Source organism: Fringilla coelebs, assembly GCF_963513975.1.
Source record: "Fringilla coelebs genome assembly, chromosome: 2".
Classification (NCBI taxonomy): Eukaryota; Metazoa; Chordata; class Aves; order Passeriformes; family Fringillidae; genus Fringilla; species Fringilla coelebs.
Genome location: NC_140029.1, coordinates 63,310,150 through 63,334,106, shown reverse-complemented (window position 1 = coordinate 63,334,106; position 23,957 = coordinate 63,310,150). Strand labels below are relative to the sequence as shown.

General features: G+C 44.0%; 1 protein-coding gene across 5 annotated transcripts; it reads right to left on the bottom strand.

Annotated features, from left to right (window-relative positions):
• Nucleotides 1-179: 179 nt before the first annotated feature.
• On the bottom strand, nucleotides 180-23,701 carry PHF11 (PHD finger protein 11). Of its 5 annotated transcripts, XR_014616993.1 has the most exons (13): nucleotides 23,605-23,701; nucleotides 19,186-19,304; nucleotides 18,176-18,311; nucleotides 16,402-16,509; nucleotides 15,507-15,640; nucleotides 12,488-12,534; nucleotides 8,970-9,028; nucleotides 8,506-8,572; nucleotides 6,591-6,713; nucleotides 5,631-5,734; nucleotides 5,457-5,513; nucleotides 5,300-5,371; nucleotides 1,486-1,522 (listed from the first exon to the last, which is right to left on the bottom strand). XR_014616993.1 is itself a non-coding variant. In XM_084226125.1 (11 exons), the coding sequence occupies exons 3-11, from the start codon at nucleotides 18,281-18,283 to the stop codon at nucleotides 1,383-1,385; spliced, it is 858 nt and encodes a 285-aa protein (XP_084082251.1). In that variant the 5' UTR covers nucleotides 18,284-18,311; nucleotides 19,186-19,304; nucleotides 23,605-23,701; the 3' UTR covers nucleotides 180-1,382. The 5 variants fall into 5 exon arrangements, 3 of the variants coding, with proteins under 3 accessions (XP_084082251.1, XP_084082252.1, XP_084082253.1); XR_014616992.1 differs by having other exon boundaries at nucleotides 5,457-5,734; XM_084226125.1 differs by lacking the exons at nucleotides 5,457-5,513; nucleotides 5,631-5,734 and having other exon boundaries at nucleotides 180-1,522.
• Nucleotides 23,702-23,957: the final 256 nt, after the last annotated feature.

Below are 23,957 nucleotides of genomic sequence, written 5' to 3'. Positions count from 1 at the left end.
GTGATCTTGATTTCAGAAGCTCACAAATTTCTTTGTAGGCCCTAATTTTAGACCTCTGTGGTTCGCTCTAGGCATCTGACTTTTTATACTAAATCATCCTTAAGTGGCTGTAACCCTTCAGAAGGTATGTATGAACCATCCTTATCATTCTTGCTGTGTTTAATAACAGAGCTTGTTACTGCACGTTTGGTTTAGGTGGTTTTTTTTTCAGGCTGAATGGCCCTCAAGTTCTGGCCTGGGGCAGTAAACTGGTGATGTTTCTAGGCCCAGAAGGCCAGCAGACTTGAACTCTGTAAGCAATTAAAATTACTATTTTGTTGAATCAGGCACACCTTAGAGTTCAAGAGCTCATTTTGAATGCTGTTATTCTGTGCTTATCAATCCCCACCTTCCCACAGAACAAGCTCAAATGAGGAATTCCAAGTGGTCGTGGAGATAGTACAGCTGTTGTAACAGGATGTCACCTGTGTCACACCAAGTGGTGTTTGCCAGTGCTCTGCTTGTCCCTCAGCTAAAGCATGGTCTGACAGCATTTCCCCATCTTGGATGGGTCCTGTGCAGCAACGTAGTGATGGGGAGCACAACTCCACACACAGCTCCTTTAAAAAATGTTTTATTAACTTAGCCTGTTGTGGCTAAACAATGCTTTTCTGTATTCAAACAATATTTTAAAGACAGAACACATGAAAGTTGAGCTCTTTCTTAATAGAGAAAGGAAGATCCCATCACTGTTTTGCTCCGTTTGACATTGTACTTGTTCTGAGTGTAATGCCCAACCCTTTCTGGTCTGCCTGCAATCACTGCTTTACCACTGCCACAGCAGAAACAGTGCACCTTGACCAGTCAATAAAGAATAATTTGGCTTTTTAAATTAAACTCCTGTTTGTAATCCAGAAGGCTTCTTTGAGTGTGAGTCCTGCTCATTTATCTTTTTTGGGAAAGCCAAAGCAGCACTATGATCCTTCAAACATCACTGTCTAGACACAGACAGCGAGGCAGCAACTGCCCAGCCAGGAGAGGGCTCCCACAGTTCAAGTGAATTTAGCAAGTGTTCTATGGCAGCTGAACACTCCCCTGGCTTTGAGGAAAAAGTCTTCCCTGGAGGGTTCTGTTGAGTTTTTGCAAAAGCTAAATTTAGTTAATAAGACTCATTTATATTCCATTGTGCAATATAAGTGGAAATTTATAGTGGAACCAGGGAAAATTTTGAAAACTTGAAGGACTTTAAATTGTTGCAACAGTGAGGTATAAAAATGAGTATAACACCACATTCTTGCACCCATTCAGCCCTCATCTTGGGGCTGGGCAATTGGATGCTGACCAGACTGGTCTATGGTTTTCATCATTTAAAATCCTAACAATTGCACCATCACAGACAGGGGTTATTCAGACACTGTACTGGATGTACTGGCCATGTTCCCTGGAGTAGGAAGGATGACTTCTTTAAAGTCCTGCAGTAGCTTAATTTTGTGATCCAGTCTTTTTCTGTTTTCCAAAAGTTTCTGGATTTTTTCTTCTGTTCCTATTATGAAAAAGGGATGAAAAGCTTTTATTATTAAGGAGTAAAAATATTTTATTATTATAAATATTACTAATATAAAACACATTACATATTTATTAACTCTGCAGAGCTACCACTGCTTGGTTTAACCTACAATAAAACCTTTGCCTTTGCCTTTCTGCAGCAATGCCTGTAACCCACCACCCTGCACACCTGGTGTCTTCACAAAGAGCTGAACTCTGTGTCTGCTGAGAGCCTGGCTGGAGTGTCAGAGAAAGCACAGAGCAAGAGTCAAGTCCTCTGCCCTCCATCTATAACAGAGCTAGTTTTGAGATTAAATTTAAAACATCTCAGCATATGTAAAAATTACTAGTTTAGCTACTACTCCCCTGTGTTGACTGGCAGATGAGTTTAAAGGTTGTTTTCAGAGCTTGTTTGTGTGAGAACTCCCCCAAAAATGATGTATTTTAAATCTTTAAAGATACAATCTCTAAATTACACTCCTAAAGCAAATTTACAAGGCTAATGGATTTTAGCCAACAACAAAATTAAACCTAAAAACAGATGGTTTGGACAACTGCATTCAACAACTCAATTCTCAAAACCACAACTCAATAGCATTTATTCTCCCGCTTCTGGCAAAATCATTATTGACAGTATCCTGATGGGATTACCCAAGTTGTTTACCTTATTTGCAAAGCCCTGCTTGACTGCATTTCTGTTTCCCTCTGCTGCTTCTATTTCCCTAATGTTAAAGATTATTGAAGTCAGTGAGAGCTCAGTGAAGAACCTGGCCAGTATTCAGAAGCATTACCACAACTTTACAGGGTTAATTCAACGTTTTAAATGAAGCACCTCCTTTTTTTGGTTAGCAGGATACACAGAGGTGTTGGTGACCTCTGAGCAGCAAGGTGGTCTGCGAACAACAAATTAGTTTCTCAGTGTGTGAGAATGTTGAGAGTTCGGATCCTAGTAAGAAGAAGACATTTTGTACAAATGGAATGTATTTTTCTTCTTTTGGGGGAGAAGATGTTGAGGAATGTCTTCAAAGTTCCAGGGAGTAGAGTGCAGAAATTCTCTCCAGATGTTTATCCTATGCCATTCAAAATAAAAAAGCCTTAACTCATTTGGGAAAAAAGCCAAAAAAACAAAAAGGAAATGAAAGCACTTTGGCCTTTTGCCTCCCTGCTGCTTCTTCCTCTGTAGTGAGAAAACACAGCCCCTGCTGCCTGCGGGTGGATGTGGAAGGTGATGGACACGGACACGTTTTTAAATACATTATCCAAAATTGGGTGTGGCTGTTGAACATGGGCAGAGAGAGCACTGTTGGTGCCTCCTGCCCATGGAAAATTCTGGTAGCCTTCACTGAAGAGGGACCTGGTGCCCCAGCCTAGCTCTGACTGGAGATAAGGAGATGCCCCTTCCCTCTGCACTCAGGTGCCACATACCTGAAGAAGTTTGGCATGTGCAAGTGAAACCAGGGGAAAAAAAAGCCCTCTTAAGAGAGAATCTGGATATGAATTAATTATCAGAAATGAACAAAGCAGCTCAGCTGGTTAGAACATGGTGCTAATAATGCCAATGGTTATGGGTTCAATCCCCATTATCCCCATATGGGCCACTTAAAGAGCTGGACTCAGTGATCCTTGCGGGTCCCTTCCAACTCAGAGCACTCAGTGAGCCTGTGGATTCAGCATTTGGGAGATCTACAGATGGAACACACACAACTCAGTTTCTCTCCTCTCAAAAGGATGTGGCAGAAATAGAAGTCGCCCAGAGAAAGATGTCAGTGATGGGAATTGCTAGCCTACAGAAATGCTTCCACAGGAAAGGAAGACAGGTAACAGATTAGGAACCTTCCATCTCATAGAGGAAATGAGCTGAAGGGAAAGAAAATGTATTTCTGTAAAATCAGGACTGGTCTGAGGGATGTGGACCTAGAATGACTGCCTCGAGTGCTATGGGGTGAAGGAACTGCAAAACAGTTTTAAAATCTGAATTGCAGAATTTGCTGCTACAAACCCCCTGAAAACAAATGCTGTCAAGGAGCTCAAAAGCTTCTGGCCAGATTGCTGACCAGCACAGAGGAGAGAGAATCTGATGGAGGCATCCTGCCCAAGCAGGATGCACAACAGAACTGAAAACAAAACTAAAAGAAGTCACTTTTCCCTTGGAGGAGAGGAAAAGAACCTCCAACCTAGAAATCTGAAACTACTGCTGAGGCAACAGCATATCCTGTGTGGAAGGTTTTACATGCAGTTGAGTTTGCAGTAAAGCTGCACACTGCAAAAGGAGTGTGGATCCTTATATATAAAAAGGAATTTTAAAAAGCCCTTTCACCAGTTACAGTTCAGAGTAGCCTTGCTGTGCTGGCATGTAAGGCTTTAGAACAGGATTTGCATGATGATTTAGGAAGTGACAAAAAGATTGAATTTAAAGCATGGCAGATGACCCCAAAATCATCAGCCTTGAAACACAGAATTTATACCAGTCCTACTTTATGTAGTCCTTGACTTAATATGTCACCACAAAGCTAGCTAGAGCTTATAAGAGATTATGGCAACAGTAACAATAAACAAACAAACAAAAAAAAAATAGCAGCTGGTGATTTGCTTTCCGCTCTACAGTTTCACTTGTAATTAGCATGGTTTTCATTTCTTTCTCACTGCTTCATTTTAAGAGCTCCTCTTGGATCACTTGTGGAACCAACCTCATTATTATTGGCCTTGAAATTAAAAGGTCTCAGAAAAGAAGATTGTGTGGTACAGGAAGAATTGAGCTGCTTGAGTTGGGGATTTGGAGAGGGGACAACTAGTACCCATGAGAATCACATGGTTGTGTGCAGGGAGGTGCCAATATCAAGAGATTTTCCTGTAAACTGAGAAGAGGATGAATTAATTGATGCAGCAGTGAAAAAAACAAGTGCAATTCAAGGTTGTGTCACATGAAGAATTCTGAGCAGAGATGTTTTAATGTCCTCAGATGAGGCAGTGGTGGACAACTGCAACACTGGACACCCCAATTGCTGAAAAAGGAATTTAAGTGCAAGAATGGGAGACTGAAGGGAGGAGCCTGGCTTTTTCAGTCAAGTGAAGGGGAAACAGCAAACATCATCTTCACATACCAAACCTCAACATTAGCTAATTAAAACCCTTATTGCCAGAATAAATTAAAGCAAAAGTTAGAACAACTGGTGGAAAGGGAAATGGGAAGCATGAGACTTGCCTGTTGAAAACCAGCTTCAGCCTTGTTGCTTCAAACAGCTGAGAATCCAAGCCCCACAGTTTCCCTCCACACCAGTGCTTCTGAGTAACTGTTCCTGCCTTTGTTTGCATGTCACTCTGAGCATTCTCATCTTGTTTTTCAAAACACAATTGCCTCCCAGTCTAAGTGAGTTCTGCTGGCCTTTGGCTGCTGTGTTTCAGTGGAAAGCACTACTCTGACCAGCACTTGTCAGCCAGCAGCAGAGCTGTAACACTGGCAAACTGTTGAAAGGAGGCTGTGGAGAAGGAACCCAAATAAGCTGCAGGAGAGCAGAGCTCCCCTGGGGCGGAGACCCTTTGGCCTTTTAAAGCTGTGGAACTGTGAGTGGGTCCCTCGTTCAGGTCAGCCAGCTCCATCTGATATACTGTATTTCTAAAGATTCAGCTAGCCATAGCTTTTATTCAACTGTTTATATAACACTGAGAAAAAAAGTTTCTTGGAATTTTCATTTTAAATTATTGTTCTATCAAAATTCTCATTAGAATAACTTCAATCCCAGACCAGCTGCTCCTCTGAAAGCTTTTCTGCACATACCTGAATAAATATTTGTCAGAACATTTTCAAACAGTCCACAGTCAAACAGTGCCATCACTGTCTCTTCATACTCTGGGGAAAGAGATAATTTGATGTAATACTACTGAGTAGAGGTTTACAGAGCCCTACATTAGAAGTACCACAAAACAGTAATTACTTATTTTCCATCATACTGACTGCTCAAGGTTTTACGATATCTTCCTTCTCATATAATCTGTATTGAGAAAAAAGAATCAAGTTGTCAATTCCTTCTTTTTACTTTCATATAGAAGATTATTCCTTTTTTGTGTCTACACCACAAGAATAGTGCATTTAAAGAAGAGCAATATACTTAAGTCATATTTCACTTCAGTGTGGCAGGACTGTGTGATGGTAGAGCTGACTGCACCAACTCCTCCTGACACATCAGGTGTGGGGCTGAGCTATCCCAGCTTGCTGTTAAGAAACATCCAAGAATTGCATCTCAATTTCATACCTGAGGCTTCTGCTGAAGCAAAATACAAAACACTTGCAGAGCTCAACTGACACCCAAGCTGCTCATGAAGGAAGACTTTCCAGGTGGGACATTTCACTTTCCATGAATGTTCTTCAGTTACTTTGCATAAAATAGCCTTCTTTATGCAAAGGTATTACTCCTAACTTTGCAAAACTTGGAGGGCAATTGGAGAGGAAAATACTAAATTTTCTTTAACTGTGTTGTGGACAAAGCAATATTAGATTGGAATTCTTTAAAAACAAAGTACCTCATACAAGGTGATAAACCCATAAAAACCCCAAAGAGACACTAACAGCTGACAGTGCACTTGTAACAAATCATCCAAAGCCTTAAAATGTACATACTTAGGGATTTTCAGAAGAGAGTGCTGATATTAACAGACAGCTGGTACCTCTGTGAAGCTGCAAGAGCAACACAGACCTATGACCTAAATAAAACCTGGCTCTCTTCAGGACCTCTCTGTTCCCCAGTTCCTGGGAGGAGAGGCTGGACTGAACCTTCCTATGCTTATGCCAACATGTAAAAGGTGGCTTCAAAAATTCAAGTCAGAAGGTCTCACTAGAGATGCTGAGCTCTTACGTAACTTTGAGAAATAAGTTTCTTGGAACTTTCACTGTAAGAGGTCATTCAAAAGCGGAGGTCATTTTCAACCTCCTGCACAGCTGTAGAAATAAGGACTGAGTTATTTAGCACCATACCTTCTCAGGAAGGTAGCCCAGGGACAGATGCCCGGGATTCAGATCTGCACCTCTACTCTGATGCAGAGTCCCTGCTATGGGTCCCCTTGAAACACACCTGTTTCTGAAGTGTTGTCATCCATCAGTTTTTCCTGAGCCAGGTGAAGTGTGTCCAGCATTTCTTCAAATATGTCATCGAGAAGCCCAGCTTGTTTGCACTTCTTAACAAAGTCTATCCGAACTGTTAAAACACAAAAGCATTCTCATACAGAAGTGATCTGTAAAGTGGGCTTTGCTCCCTCTCTTCAGAAACTAAAATTTAAGCCAAAGCCCTTCCACCAGTAACAAATAGCTTTGCAGATCTCTGGCTGCTCCAGCCACCCACACAGCCCTTTTCAGTAGGGACAAAAAGCAGCCAGGCAAACATAAGCACTGTGCTGGGTGTAAAATTCCCTAAGCTCTAGATTTGGCTTCGTTCATCACAAGCTAACAGCCCCACAGCTCTAAATGGTCCATTCCTAAAGCTCATGATACCCCCTAGTGATTTGTTTTGCTTGCAGTTTCACCAATCCTTAGGACCACACCATGGACTGAGCAGGCTAAAGCACAGAAAACAGTGCAATAAATGAATCAGTATTAGATTTGGTAAAAATTGAGGATACTTTTACTCCAAGTGATCCAGGCAACTAAGCTTTTTTATTACAGCCCATTTTATATACCTACTTTGTCAGATTTGGATTGATAGAGAAATAACAATTTTTTTTTTTATCTCTGAGCAGCAGGTCAGTGACAAGTTTTAGTAAGATCAATGCAATGGGCTGTTCAAAAGCAAAGAACCACTGGACAGCTCACAAAAGTCTGTCAGTCTCTGTTAAAAACAATGTTACATTTTACTGGAGACATTTGTGAGGAAAGAAATGCCTTCTCACTTACACCAGATGAGTATTCCAGGATTCTTTGTAAGTTTCCTGTTCTTTACAGTGGTAATGAAATTCGGAAAAGACCACTAGCAGCCACTTGCAATCCATACCCATACATTAAGCATATCCATAGTGAGGTGAATAATCACCTCTAGCACATTCCAAACTTCCAAGTGCCAGCAGAATCCCAACAAGCAACTGCAGCAGGAGCTTCAGGGTAACATGAAAACTGCAGCACTGAAGGATAGCTCCTGTGATCCATCTCACTGTTGTAACACCGTATGTATGCAGTGAAAGCCTATAGTGTGTTAAGCACCCTGAGTACATGCAGGCTTCCAAAGGCAAGATGGGCTGCCCCCTCCTCAGAGCACCTCCTCTGCTAATGCCTTCCAGGGTTCCCATTTCAGATTTAACTGTTCTGATACAGAGGAGCAGCATCAGGCAGAGGCACCCCTGTCTGCAGGAGACAGAGCTGAACACAGCAGCCAGCCAGAGTGGGGCATTCCCATCTGAATCAACAGCTCACATCACACAGCAAGTCTAACCACAGGCATTCGTTTGCTGCACAGTTATTCTGCAAATCAGACTTCTGCTGCCACACCAGAGCACAGAGAGCCACTTATCTCAGGAGAATCATAAAAATACATTTGCAGCACAGAATTTGCTACCAGCCATCTCCAAGCTCTGCACTTGAACATAACAGATCACAGTACCTCCTAGTTGCTGCATAAAGTTGTTACCAAATGTCCAAAATATCAGAATAAGGCTCCTTAAGACTGCAGTTAAAGAGAGCATCCTTTCATCAGGCCCAAGGTCCTGCAGGGATTATGGCTAACTTTACATGGACACCGTGGTTCTACGTTAAGTGTGTTGCTTATATACACTCCCTACATACATATTACAGTTTTATCCCTTATCATAAATCCCACTCCAGGTTCCCAGAGGATAAGTCCTTTGTTCCATCTATCACTGCATTCTTGAGCCATACCTTCTCCTTGTCTTCCCACTGTCCTTGCTGGAGGAGCAGTGTTTGCATGCCTTGTTTCTCTGCTAAAAGTTTCACAGGCACAGTAAAAACTGAATTAACCCTTCTGGTATCAAAGTGAGTCTCACCTTTATGCCTATTGTTTTCTCTTTTTAGTATTCGCAAACTGTTTTCTTCTGCTGTCTCTTCTGTACTCTGTAAGAAAATGAAAACAATGTATTTTTACATCATGCTGACATTTACTGCTGTTGTCATTATCATACTTGTGTCTTAGCAGAAAGATAAAAAGCAGTCCACATGTCTGTGAATACAGTCAGCTTCTCTGAATGGCTAACAATACTCCTCTCCAGACATTCTATTTGGAAAATGGAAGCAAAAGCTGCTTCAAAGTAAAAATACTTTAGGAAAAGCCAGACACCTGGGACATCATCTTCCTTAACCACTGCATTTACAAATAGCAGAGAAGTTAACAAATGCCAACTGGGAACTCCCAAGGCTCTTTCTGAACACTGTCAGCATACTTTGATAAACAAGTCCTTTGCTGTAGCAGGTGTGGGTCCCCTGTTTTAGTATGACTGAAATTCAGAATTACCATTTCTTCTGTGATGGTGGGAGATGTCAATGTACGTCTTCTTTTCTTATTAGCTCCATCTAGGAATGAAGAAACAACAAACTAACAAAAGTGACAACCTCAGACTGACCATCACACATCATTTAAATTCCTTCTTTTCCCAAAAAGCTAAGGAAGTAAGGCCCTTTGAGTGGCAAGGCAGAAATATGTTTCAGCTTCCCCAAAACCCCTACATTTCAGCAGAATTCACAGTTTCCATTAAGGAAAATTGCAAGCATCAACCAACCATTAGGAAAAAATGCAAATCATTATAACATTAGGATATCACTTAACCTTTTCAACTCAGTAGATTTTTAATTGTGGCAGAGTGAACTTACTCCTCCTGGCATCAGCACCACCTCTAGGTGGTAAAAACCTGGTTTCTTTTCCAAACAATTCTTACATATGTTAATACACCCTCAGAACTAAGACTACATAAAGAATTACTTAGGTGTGTCAAAGACGTACAAATGGCATTAGTGTTTTCATCAACATAAGGACCCTCCCAGAGAACTTCCAGAAGCCATTTGACTTGTCAGTTTAGTATAATTTATACTACAAAGTGTTCATAGTGATGTGGTATGAGATCTCTGAAAAATTATCTCTGCTTTCACTGCATCCTTTCCATCAGCATGCACCAAACTCTTGCCAACATCATAACTCAAGCAAAGAAGGATAGCTCAAGCAAGGAAGGCATGGCAGGAGCAGAGAAAGGCAGAGAAGAGTGCAACCACCCACCAAAACCTGAATGTTTAGTGTACAGTGGGGTTATACCTCTCCTTCTCTGTTTAATTCCAGAACCTCTGGGCAGTACTAGTAAGGCCCTTCCCGTTAAAAATCATCCTATCAAGAGGAATGAGGAGGCACTGTTGTACATGGAGGCTGTGGAAACAAGTTTGGGCTTTGGGTGCTGTACATTTACATTTCTCATGGGCTGAAAGGAAATTGGTCTCTCACTTCATCCAAACCAAACCTGTAAGGCCAAATTTGGGGCAGTGTGGGAGATACTGCTGTAGGTACAAGTGTTCCTTGCTGTCTAGCATGGTATTTTTGACACATGATGGAATGTTCTGAGCTCTCCCTGATATCTGCTGTAAGGATGCCTTATACAAGAGGAGCACAGTCTGAAGAGCAGCCCAATTCCTCCTGCCCTGCACAGTGCTGGCTGCTCTCTGGCATTTGTCAGCCTTTACTCTGCCCACATCCAGGTCTTCCAGTTAAACAGAGGTTGGAGCCTGTTTCCAAGTCCAAGCTGCTCTCACATCCATGCTGCACAGAGCTGCAAGGAGAGTTCTTAGCCCATAAGGTACCTTATCCCTTTCCAATCACACAGCAGAGCTCTGACATCCCAGCACAAGAATATTGTATGAACCATGAACAAGGGGATTTTCCTTGACCCCCTTTTCTCCAAACTATGAAGCAGGAGACACTGGGCTTGGGAACCAAGTCTCTTCTACTCAACTCTCCCACTTGCTCCCCACTTCCCAGGGTACAGCTACCCTCAGGAGGTGAGAGAAGCTCATTCAGGAGGCAGGGTAGACACCGCTAGCAGAATCCATTTACCCCTCATAAACAGAAGGTCTCTAAATTAAGTGCCTCTGGAAGAATTCCTCTAGGAGAAAACTCTCTTCTCAGGCAGCATTGCATATGCAGCATTTGAAGACACAAACCCCATCCAGGACCTAAAGGGGGCTACAAGAAAGTCAGAAAATGACTTTGTACCAAAGCATGTAGTGACAGGACAAAGGGAGATGGCTTCAGACTGAAAGACAGCAGGCTTAGGTTAGATATAAAGAAATGCCAAACTGTGAGGGTAGTGACACTCTAGAACAGTTTGTCCAGAGAAGTTATGGATGCCCTGTCTCTGGAAATATTCAAGGCCAGGCTGGATGGGGCTTTGAGAGCCTGGTCTAGTGGAAGATGTGCCTGCCCAAGGCAAGCAGTCTGGAAATACATAATCTTCAAACTTCCTTCCAACCCAAATCATTCTGTGGTCCAACCTTGTAAGACTTCAGTACTCCTGATGAATAAGGAGTGGTCTAGAGGGCTGGACCTAATGCCTGCATATTATCTGGTACTGGAAACAAAGCAATCCTGGGCCTGTCCAGTACTTGCACAGGAGATCCCCTGGGAGCCTGGGCAGCCCAACAGACACTGACAACCATTAGACCACAGAAATCAAAATAATTTTGAAAAGGGAAGAAAGGTCAGGATTCAGAACTATGGATGAGTAAAAAGCAAAGCTACTAAGTAAACTAAGAGGATGCATTTGGTTAGTGAAGCACAGCAATATCAGATACTAAACAGACTGTATGTCTGGCTAAGAAGTGAGCCAGGGTGGTTAGAAATTAATTTAGGGTAGAAATTAATTTTGAAGTTAGGATAGCTGTTTTAGATGATGTATGTTGCTTAACCCACTCAGCTTGTAACTTGCTGTGCTGGCAAAGGCCTGTGAACATAAAGGAATGCAGGGATCCTGATAAGAAGAGCTCATTACCCCAAAGAAAATGGAAGGAATGTGAGGCCTGCTGGAGATAAGACAGGCTCCTCAGAGCCTGTAGCTAGCTTCAGAGACATCCCCCACATGTGCCCAGCACTGAATAAATACATACCTACCTTACAGTTGTGGAGTCTTTCTGCAAAGCCCCAGCCCTCATGAATAAAAGCTTAAATAATAATCACCTAACCCGTCTCTTAAGTGTCATCAGGATGGAGCCGGACTCTGTCAGGAAGATTGGCAAAAATTTGCTAGACTTCGGTGGGAGCACACCACTGTCAGCACAAGTGCTTACAGTTCAATGGAGTTCAAATTCAAAGTGAAGGCCAGTTTAGGAGCCACTTCACTGTGAGCAGAATTCTCTGCATTAGGCTAACAAGGTCCAACTTTGGTTGGGATTTTAAATACCTCTGAATCAGGAAGGGCCAGGACTGCCAAATGAAGCTGCATTTCTGCAGCACAGGAAGCAATCGTTAAACAGGGATTGTACAACCCTTTTGTTACACTTAAAAAGCTCTTTGGGATCCTTCAGAATGAAAGGCCCTATTTTAAAAACTACTGCAGTGAATACAGAAGATGCAAATGTGAATGTCTGCATAACCACAGATAAAATCCCAAGGTGACCTCTCCTGTAACAGCCTTTCCCTTGCTAATCTATTGCAAACTTGTGTGTGGCTCTCCTGTCTTACATAGATTTTTACAAGCTGCTTGGGCCTACTTGTCAAAAAAAGAGTAAGAATGATTCCATTAAGGATTGGGTCCATTGTGGTTTAAGTCAGTTTTCAAGGAGATTCGGGGAAGATTAAATTTTAACTTTTCCCACTTAAAAAAAAACTTGATTTTTGTGCATACATGTGGATCTTAACCAAACCACTCTTGCAAGATTAGAAATCCACCACTTGATATGAAGGTGGTAATATTTATCTTGTTATTATGAATTACTCATTGTAGGATGCAAACTTTTAGAACAGATGAAATCAATGAAGTCATTAAAGAAACTCACCATAGCTATTGGTCCTATTCCCTGGGTCATGTTTTGGGCAGAACACTCTAAAATTTAAGTTCAATTTCAAGAAAAAGAGAAGAAAATTAATAAATATGCAAACAGAGTTATGTTAACCTATTTGAACAGGTATTTCCCCTCTTTCCATTGAACATAAAGACAGTTCATAAAAAACAGGACTTTTGTTAAGCATTACCCACCTCAAAACCCACCTGCTTAAAAGTCCCATGCATGCACAACCTTGTATCTGTACTCCTAGAGCCACAGTGGAGTCTCAGCACTGAAGCTCTGAGTGATCAGCTCCATCAGCCCACCCTGTCTGGGCCTGCCCACTGCTCAGGCCCTGAGTCAGACACATTTCATGGATGTGGCAATCACTGTGTCAGAGACACTGAAATGAGATTAACGCTCCCAAGGTGGAACGCCACAGTCCTGACACTGCTCCATCACAGCAGCTCTGCCCCACACAGGCCAGGAGCCTCCTCACACATCTGCCCAGCACCACCTTCCATTCCTCAGCCCTGCAGGGCTGGCAACGCCACACGGCACCATCAGGCACTCACTCACCCGGAGATCTCTGTGCCCCTCTCTCCTGCTGCCCTGTGCTATGGAGTGGCCCCCAAATCCTGAGTACGTGGGGCAACCCTGTGTGAGATCCAGTAGCTTAAAGCTGCTCAGTCCATTTGTTACTTAAAGACTTCAGGAATATGTGCAATGGGAATATTTTCAGTGGTTCTAGGAGAGCAATGTGAATTCCTTGGAAGAAGCAAAATGAAACAAATTTATCTGAAAATATTCCTTATCTTTTGGATACAATAACGTGCAGAGAACATGAACCAACTTTTATAATATGCCTTTCTTCCAGAAGGATCCCAAGTCACTTTTCAAGTAAAAATGCCTTGTCAGAAGCATGGCTTAGTTTATCTCTTCCTTACAAATCTACTTGCCAAGACTGCTGCAATTTTAAAAAGGAACTGCATTTACTAGGACATTTTATAATAATTGTAATTCTTTTAACAAAAACAGAAGCACTGCCCTTAGAAATGCAGACTGCTGGCTTGATGAGGAACTTCTTTTGCATGAAATGCATCTTGAAGCACAACAAATCAGATTTAGGTATGCCTAACAATGCAATCAGAAAGCTATATACTGGACACACCTTATTTACATCCCTGAATTTCTAATACTGCCCTTTGGAGAATGTTTTTTATTCTTCCCCACCCTTCAGTTCTAGTCTTTCACAGTTAAAAAAAACCCATCCTAAGCACAAGAACATCTTACAAAGTACAGACAGCATATTTTACTACTCAGGCCGCTTCATTTAGAAGCACTCCCCTACTAAGATTTTTGCAAGACAGCAGTGCAAATTGCACTTATTTCTCCACCTCTACTCGTACTGGCCACTTCCACAGCACCATATGCTTTCTCTTTTTATTCTGCTCCATTTGTTTTGATGGTCACTACCCATCATCACAACGATGGTAACTCAGAATTTAAAGCCACCAGCTCTGCCTCTCTCGAAGGAATTCTTCTTTTCCGTATATTTCATCATGAAAATGTGCAGGGGCTGTCAATCTACATCCACTGTTTTTCAAGTGTACTCTCCAATAATTTCAGCTAGCTACAATTTTTGTACTTTATTTACGCCACTGCTACTGCGCAAAAGTCTTTTGGTTCAAATCCTTGAAAGCTGTCCTAGTATCCTTCTCTAATCCAGGCCTTTCCCAGCTCCTCAATACAGGTTGCTATAGCCTAGTTTCCTAGGCTATCAGTGTCCCACAGTGACCTAAAATAAAGCATTTTTAAGGGTCCCTCTTCCAAACCTCCAAGGTCATCAGCTCCAAAATGCCACCAAACCAAACTGTTTATGCAAGCACTTCTTTGCTGGTTTGTATCTAGACTGCTACACCAGTTTGTGTCTAGACTGCTGTCAGTCCCACTTGCTTTTCAACATCTTGAGTTCAGTCTTCTTAAGCCTGAGTTATCCTTTCTAAAGCTATAAGATTAAAGCCATTTATACTGTGATCATAGAAAGTTTCCATCTTCCCAGTTACACTCTTCCATGAGCTTTGCAGATTCACAAAGATTTTACAGCTCCCACCCTCCCTGCACAGCCGGGCTTACAGCCTTGCACAGATGCATTCTTTTTAGACAGAGAGTGCTGTAAACCAGCCAGGAGTGCAAGACTTGACACAAAAGGACCCATCTTCCACTGCTACCAAGGACTGCACTAGTCTACCCCTCTCTGAAACAAGCAGTGATTAGATGATCCACAAATTAATCTAAGTCTGACATGACCTGTGACTTCTCTGGCCTTGCATAGAAATGAGCATCAGGGTTTTTATGTACCTCAGACTTTACTATAACTTCAGCATTTCAAAAGGTCCATGAAGCCCCAATTTTTCAACTCCTTCATCTGCATCCTCCAAACAATTTGTTTCATCTGTCAATGGCAATGCAGTGGACACCAGGACTAGCATGATCAGGACAGAAAATTGACTTAGAATGCATTCAATCATGTTATTGCTAGCAACATACTTGACATACAAGGCCTTTGGTGGGAATCAAAGTTCTTTGCTAGCATGGGAAGGTAAAATTACCTGAATTTGACTAATGTGAGCAGACCTAAAAGTTCTATAACCTGCTCTGTGCTCAGATCACGTTTACTGGAGCTTCTGAACCAAGAAAAAATTTAGAATCTGAGTGAGATTAATAAAAGTCTTTGTTCTTGAAGATTGGCTAAGAGTCAGTAAACACTGACTTTCCCAGTTTTTGCCTTGTTATCTTTCAGTGATGTTACAGGCTCAAGCACTAAACAGATTCCCTCCCACTGCAGGAAAGTTTTCCTGTGAAATGAAAACATTCCTCCCACAGTTTGCAACCAGAGGATCAAGCATCGCTTTAGGAGAGTGCAACCTATTTCCTTCCCTAAAAACCCTTTAAGCCCCCCCCAATAAAGTCCCTCTTGCTGACACCCTGGAGGCCGGCAGTGACAGCGGGAGGACACTGGGTGAGGTACCTGTAGATGCCATTGACCTCATCGGTCTCCACGGCTGCGTCGTCGCAGAGCGCGCAGAAGAAGTGGTAGCTCCTGCGGCACGTGCGCTTCTCACAGCCCACCGTGGCCCCCTTCTTGTGGCAGAAGTTGCACACCTGCAACAGGAGGGGGTTCAGCAGGTAAATGTCACAGGCAGCTACTCCAAATCCTGCCAGACAGGGCAAATGCCGTTCACTGTGGGAAAATCCAGTATTCCAAATCCAGTATTCCCTTGCAAGTCACCTCTGCGTAATTCATCAGGCAAATTCACTCTTGCAAACGCCTACCCTGGTCATTACTGCAGCCACCTTTTTGCTATCTTACCTCTATTTCATACTGATAAATTTGTAAAATGATGCAAAGAGCCACGTGAGGGCACCGAGCAATTTTCCCAAGTTATTTCAACATTAATTGGTATTAATGTTTGTATTTATGATTTCTAGGCTAACTTCATAATGAAAAGAGTTCCTCCCAGGACATGGGGGAGGACGGCAGGTGAAGACAAAGGCAACTAAAAACCCCCACATTTAAATAATCATATTTCTGCTAAACTCAGAATGTGTTCCCCTTTAAAATTGTGGATTGCATTCTTTTGTTTCAGGCACTGGCTTAGTTCTTTACCAAAGTCTCAGGAAATTTCGACTAAGGACATAAAGGCCAGGAAAAAACCCACCTGCATTTTAATACAGAATGAACTAAATTTCACCAAACCAAATGTTAAATCAATTACTCCAATACTGAAACATGTAATTTCCCTAATCTTATTAGATCAGAAGGATCAGCTATTTGAATGGGTTTTTTTAAAGCCCAGAACAGGCCAGACAACCTTCAACACTATGAGAAAGGACTAACTGCAGACTCAGAAACATTTCCTTACCAGTCGCTTTCCTCTCCTGAGCTCCTTTAACACTGATGACACATCAAACCTTATTTCCAGATTTTCTGGGTTATTATCTTCAGATTCCACAAATCCTGAGGAAAATAACTAAAGACAAAAGAGACAGTTTTAAGAAATAAGAATGACTCAGTCACCAGCGCTGAAAAGAGACAAGGAGTACATCTTTTCTTCTTGCACTTGCCCTACCTAAGAAGGCTGATTTTTCTCTGTGTTAACAAGAGGTTTCACCTACACTGAGCAAGGAGCTAAGCTTAAACATTTCTGCAATCAAAAGAAGTTCCTCCTTCCACACAGGGGATTTCACATAATCTGAAGGCAAACTAAGAAAAGATAATAAAGTGAGAAAGTTAACTTATTAAAAACATGAACAAAGAAAATGTGAAGTTCCAAGGTGCCCAGAGTAAGGATGAGAACATCTTCAGGCAAGAGACCTCCATGCCTTGGACATCTTATTATGTGCTCAGCTGTTCAGACCTACAGGTGGATGCAACATTTCTCTGTAATAAGATTTCCATACAGCTCAATGGTAACAACAGCTGACTGCAGGAAAAAAGCAGAAACATTGTACACATCCTGGGAGAAACCCACTAAAAATGTGCAGAGGCACACTCAGGCCCCTTTAATTCCCAAAGAATTGAGCCATAACAGTGAGTGAGGAAGGGGAAGTTCTTGGCAAATATTTCCTAAGCATTACATGTAGTTAAGTCCAAACAAAAGGGAGCTACCCTTTCATCAACTGGCAGGCACAATCTGTCTGCTCAGAAGGTGATAGCTGACTACAAAACAACCCAAACAGTGCAAACAGGCCTAAGGCAGAGAAATGAGTAAAGTTGCTGGGAGGAGAAAGAAAGCAGCAAAAAGAAAAAACAGAGAGGGACAGAGAGAGAAGTTTTAACATTGGAGAAACATTAAAGCCATAATAAAACCTGTTTGAAACAAAACATTCAAGTGCCGTAAAAAATGCTGTTGTGAAACATTCTGATAAAAAATAACCAACCAAAAAAGATATCAGAAAAATAACGATGTAGACATAACAATTGTGAGAATAAGAAGGCTGGAACAATGACAGCCAGAAAGCTGCTCTAGCAGCAATCTCCTGCATTAAATGGCCCACAGCTATATTCTCCCTCTGCTGAAGGGAGAATACAGCAGCTGTAATTGATTCTGCAGGGCAAGAACCAGCTCCGTCAACATTCCAGAATAAAGGGGAGGCAAGAAGAGTAGAAGGATCACAACAAACTTAAGAGCTTCACAGATATTTTTATATAATCAGCTTCTGATATTTTTATTCTTTATTTTAAATAAGAGACACACTGGAAAGTTTTTTAACCTTTAAGTGATATGGAAGTTTTCCTGCAAAGGTTTAAGTATACAACTTAGTGTGGTCTGAGAATCCTCATCCAAGAGGATGAGTGTCCACAGTGCCTCAAGAAGACCTATTCCTGTTGCTAGACCATATGTGGTCTTTGTGGTGTTTTCATATGTGTCTGGGACCACTGCTCAGCAACAGACACACATGAAAACACCACAAATCAACAGCTCCAGCTGTGCAGACACATCCTCTCCTGCTCCAAAATTCCAGCCAAGTCCTGTTGCTTTTTAAGCTTTTTTCAGTCTAATATAAACTTGCTAGTTTGAGTAACCAGCCTTTCAATCCAGACATCATTGCAAAACCAAAAACAAATAAGCAGTGGAAGCTTCCCCTTATCCCTTCTCCACGTCTCTGCAGTACTGACCAGCTAAAGGCACTCACCAGGCAATCCTGATGCGCTGCAATATTCCTCTCTGTGGCGATATACATCACAGAGCCAGCCTCCCCTTCTGAACAAAACGCACATGTTCTTCTCACCATCTTCGCCATTATCCAGAAAGCACCTAGAGCAGGATAACTGGGACAAAACACAAAGCAATTGACAACTTCCATAGGCCAAGCAAGACAGAGGAAAGCAGAGCCTGCCAACACCTGCCCTCTAACTGCTCACCTACATCCCTGACCCTGGGTGCTTTGCTCCTCCAGTAACTACCAGTAAAACAGGAAAAGCCTGCACTTGGCACAGCAGTGGGATGGAAACCAGATCCCAGCAGCTCCAGCAATTAGAGCGGGAGAAAGAGTGGTTTATCTCCTCTTGGAAAGTCACTAACAAGTCATAAGGGGTAATACAAGAGTTTTCAAGCTTGCTTGAAATATCTGCTCCAAAAACAGATCCAAGAGCAACCTGGCAAGTCATGCTCTAAGGTGTGAAACTCCTTTTATTTGGAGGCCAATCACTCATAGAGTTTTCTTAACCTGCTGCTGCCATGTGTGGGTCTGCAAGTCAACAAAGGACAGAAAAACAGCTGCCCCTGGTGCAGCTCCGCCAGTGCCTTCCAGGAGTTCACAGAAAACAAAGAAGAAATACTAATTTATTGCTGTAAGAAGGATGTAGCAAAGTAGTGTGGAGAGGTCTACAAGTAAATTGGGGCACAAGAAAAAAAATCTTAAGTGAGAGACTCAAACATTCTCTCTCAACAAGGCAAAATACTAACAGGAGTGACAGAATTTTTCCTGAGCCTGGGAATTGCCCCATGGACACTTGTTATCTTTTCTTGACCATATCCTCTCAAGTCTTAACTGTTCTTCACATAGTCTTTCTCCATCAGCTGCAAAATTCTGAGGCTACCTACATACTTCACAAAAGCAGTCTAAGTGTTTCTTAAGCCTTTATACATCCCCCACCAGCAGGTTAGAGCATCACCCCATAACATTTGCAGCAGAAATTTTACTTTTTCTGTGTTTTTTGTGCAAGTCCACCACAGAAATCTTCAACAACTTCCCACTCCTACAAGGTGTGATACTCCAAACTACCCTCTGCTGGAGACGTCACCTCTGACAGCACAAAATCCTGTATGACAAGGAGGAAGAAAAATCTGTGTTTACTTTCAAAAAATAGGAAGATCTGAAGTTAAATTATTCTAGCAAGAGGTAGTAAGGCCCAAGCACAAAACAGGCAGGAAATCTCATAGTCCAGCAAGTCCTGCAACCTTTTTCTGAGTTTCAACAGACAAACTGTTTTCATTAGCTCCCATTTTCCTAGCATAAAACAGACTGGATAGCCCCAAGTGAAAGCACCACCAGAGTAGAAGAGAATTTTTTATGTTTTTTCCCCTTTGGCTTACACTACTGACAATTTACTTGTAATCACAAGTCACTTCGCCTTTGCACACAGCTGGAATTTTTTTCTCTCTGTCCTTCTATATCTTGTAAGCAAGGCAGGGTAGAAACTGATTTCCAATACCCATCTATACACTGACCATCACGTCACTTTCAGAACCTGAGCAATCAATAAATACAATAGAAACAAACAGAAACACAAGGACATATTAGAACAAGAATAGAACAGAAAGAAATTAAAAAGGAGAATGAGCTAGAGTTTGAATGGCCTAGAGTACAGGAAAAGCTCTCTGCAGCAAACCAATACCTGGAATCAATGCAGACACATAGCGCCTGCTCAGGCCCAGTCAGAGGATCCAGCTCTAGGAATTTTTTAAGGAAGGGGCTAAACATGGACTTTACAATCTCTGGTGTTCTTACAGGCTCCAGAGAAATCCTGATGCTGATGGAGGACAGAAGACACTTGATCATGATCAGCCTTGAGCTTACTCCAGCACCTTTCTAGGAATCCTGAAGCAGTTGAAGTCCAGCTCTTGGCCACACCTCTGTGCAGAAGCAGCCAGCCTGCACCCAGGGCCCTGTTTAGCCCTGTATCCTGTCCCCCCCTGCGGTGGGTTGGCCCTGGCCAGATGCCAGGCACTGCCTTGAGCCACCCTATCTTTCCCCTCCACCCTATCTCTCCCCCTTCTGGGGAGAGAAAATATAACAAAACGTTCATGGGCTAAGGACAGGGAGAGATCCCTCACTAAAGGCCATCACAGGCAAAGTAGACTCAGTGTGGGGATAATTAACTGAATTTATTACTAACAAAATCAGAGCAGGATAATAGAAATAAATAAAAGAAATAAATTTTAAAACCACCTTGCCCTCACCCCTCCCTTCTTTCCAAACTCTACCTCTGTCCCCCAAGAGGCACCAGGAGATGGAGAATGGGGTTTATGGTCAGTCCATCACTTATTGGTCCTGCCACACTCAAGGAGAGTCCTTCCCCTGCTCCAGTGTAGGGTCCCTCTCAATGGAGACAGTCCTCCACAAACACCTCTGTGAGTCCATCCAGTGAAAAACAGTTCTGCATGAACTGCTCCAACACAGGTCACTTTCCTATGGGGTGAAGTCCTTCAGGCACAGCCTGCTCCAATGTTGGTCCCCCCAAGGGTCACAAGTCCTACCAGGAAACCTGCTCCAGTGTGGACTCCCTCTCCGTGGTTCTGCAAGTCCCTGCCAGGACCCTGCTCCAGCATGGGCCTCCCACAGGGTCGCAGCCTCTCTCAGGCACCCACCTCCTCCACAGGCTGTGGGTGGATCTCTGAATCCCCATGGACCTCCCTGGGCTGCAGGGGACATCCTGCATCACCACGGTCTGCACCAGGGGCTGCAGGGGAATCCCAGCTCTGGCACCTGAAGCACCTCCTGCCCCTCCTTCTCCACTGACCTCGGTGTCTGCAGAGTTGCTCCTTTCACATATTCCCACTCCACTCCTCTCCACCCACAGTTACATCTGCCCAGCAACATTTTTTTCTTTCCTCCTTAAATATGTTACCGCAGAGGTGTTACTATCATTCCTGCTGGGCTCAGCCTTGGGAGCAGAAGGCCAGTCCCTGCTGCACAGGCAGGAAACTTTCAGCAGCTTCTCACAGAAGGCACCCCTGTAGCCCTCCTGCTACCCAAACCTGGCCATGCAAACCCGACATACCCCCACAGGAGCCTGTGCTCTTCATGAGCTCTCTGCTACAGAGTACTACCAGGAAGAGGATATGGAGCTAAACGGGGCAATGGAGCTGGCTGGCTGCTCCTACGAAGGAAGGGAGAGGCTTAGGGCAGGTTTCCAATTTCACTGTTTAGTTACATTTCATCTGAACAACGCCTTGCTTTAGCAGGACTTAAGCCTGCAACTCAGGGATTTCAGATAAAACACTTGGATCTGTCTGAAAAGGCAAGAAATCATTGCTCCTTGCTCCACTCTTTCAGCAGCACTCATGACAACATTGCTCTGTTACTATTTCTCCTGCTGTCTCTTTTTAAAGCCAAGAAATCTGAAACTGTTTAGCTCTTCTTTGCACAGAAGCTGGTCTGCAGTTTTTTCCACCTCTGTCACTTCTATACTCTTCTGGCTACACTCAAAGAGGAGCATACCACCTCCAAAAGGATGGGCTACCACTTACACTCCAAAGCCACAACATCACTCTGTATGTTCCATCTTTCCTTAATAATTCTCACTATTTTAATCACATTTTAGCCTGCTTCTGAGCGCAGAACTGACACTTACAGAAAACTACTGCTGGAAGCACAAAGCACTGAAAAAAACACAAGGCTCAACAAGCAAGGGGGCCCACGGTAGTCAGAGCAGATAAAACTGGGTGGAGGGCTGGTGGTTTGTGATGCCACGGATCTGGAGAGGAACGTGAGGCAGTGTGGCCTTGTTCTTTCCCTTGCTTACCAGGAACTGTTCTGCACCCACTGCACCTCCAGGGTATTCTATACAATGTGACCACAAACAATGGAAGGTACAAATACCCTGATTTGTACCTAACTGGATGGGGAGAATTCAAAGCACAAATCAGAGGTTTGTCCTCTTGGCTCTCCCAGAAGGGACACCTTCCAGTGAGAGTCACATACTTGTCCATTGGTTGGATTAAGTTAGGTAAGGAAAGACCTCTTAGATCATCAAGTTCAAACAGTGACCCAACACCAGCCTGTCAACCTCAGACCAGTATTACAGTTCCTCAGATCTCCCTCTTAAGTGGCATCAGATTAAGGAAGGAGGGCATCAGTGTCATGGTTGTTTCTCTGCCACATCCATCATCTTCCACTTATCAATGCTGGATTTTCACCTGCTGTTTTACAGTCCATCCCTTGCTGTCCCAAAGTCTTTCTGCAACCCTTTGCTTCCACTGTCAACACCACAGGGAACCCAGGGGGCCCAATTCAGCTGTAAGATTTGGGGGGCTTCTGCTGCCCACCGCTCATGACAGGACAAATGACATGAGCTGCAATGGCTACAAAACAGAAGGCAGAGCAGCAGCTGAGAGAACAGCGACACTATTACACTCCTCCTGTTCCTGTGCCATTTCCTAGAGGGAGGGCTACTGGTTTCGTTTCCTTGTTTTTTCACAACAGTGACTCAAGGGAAGAAAACGGGAAAGGAAACAGAAAGTAAGAAAGGAGAAGAACAGTGCTGGCAAGAGGCCAGGGCTTGTACCGCTTTCAAACTCAGCAATCCTGCTGAAACATTACCAGTTTGTCTAAGTATTTGCTCTCCAGACCCAGTTCTGAAAGCATCCTTGTATGTAAATATCCATCTTTTACACAGGAGGAGGCTAAGGCACAGAATCTCTTAGTACATCCGTAGGGCAGTAAGGAAAAGAACCCAAGTCCCCTGAATTCCAGCGCGCTATTGAAACCCACTGCCCCAGCTCCTGCTCTGCTCTCCTCTTCCTTCCAGCGCAGTGCAGGATTGGATCTACGGAAGTAGGAAGGAAGAAAGGAATCACACACCCGTTTCCTCACACTCAGTGTCCCTCATTTGTGCTTTGTGGGGAAAGAAGCACGGCTGGAGATTTCATAGCTAAACACGACCGACACTCACCTCCCCATTCTCCCCACGTCAGTACAGAACAAACACACCCAGATTTCGCAAGGAAGAAGAAGGAACAAATAAAGATGTCTTTCTGATCACCTCTCACTGGAGAGCATCTCGTTCCAACCCCCCGCCGTGGGCAGGGCACCTTTCGCTGGACTGGGCAGCCTACAGTCCCATCCAGCCCGGCCCTGAACACGGCCAGCGAGCACATACCCACAGCTTTCCTGAGGAGCCCGTGACGGCGCCTCACCACCCTCACCAGCAAAGAACTCCTTCCCGGTACCTCCCGGGCCGCCCTCACGGAAGTCCCGGTGCCGCCTCGCGGCCCCCCCGCCCAGCCCGAGCCCCGGCAGGGTCCACTCGCTGGCATTGCGGGGAGAGCGGGGCAGCGGGACCGCCGCTGAGGAGACTCCGCGCTCCCCCCGCCCCGCGCGCCCGCGGTGGCACTTACCGCCCGCTCGCGGCCCGGCTCCCACGAGCCGCTACTCCCACCGCCGCCCCCTCCCCCGCCCTCAACTCTCCCGCGCGGAAGTGAGCGCGGCCGGCCGGGGCACGGAGCATGCGCGGTGGCGCCCGCCGATGCTCCACCCCGCACACCTGCGCGGCGCTGATTGGCTACGGCGCTCGCGTGGCTAGCGGGAAGGCGCGGCGCTGTGGCGCCGGTCACGTGATAAGAAAGGCGTGTCCGGAGCACCTGCGGGCGCGCCGGGGTCACGGCCCGGTACCGGGTTCGATACCCGTGCCTGGCACTGCCGCGGGCCGCTGTCGGGCAGCCGTTCCCCGAGGGCCTTCACCGTGGGAAAG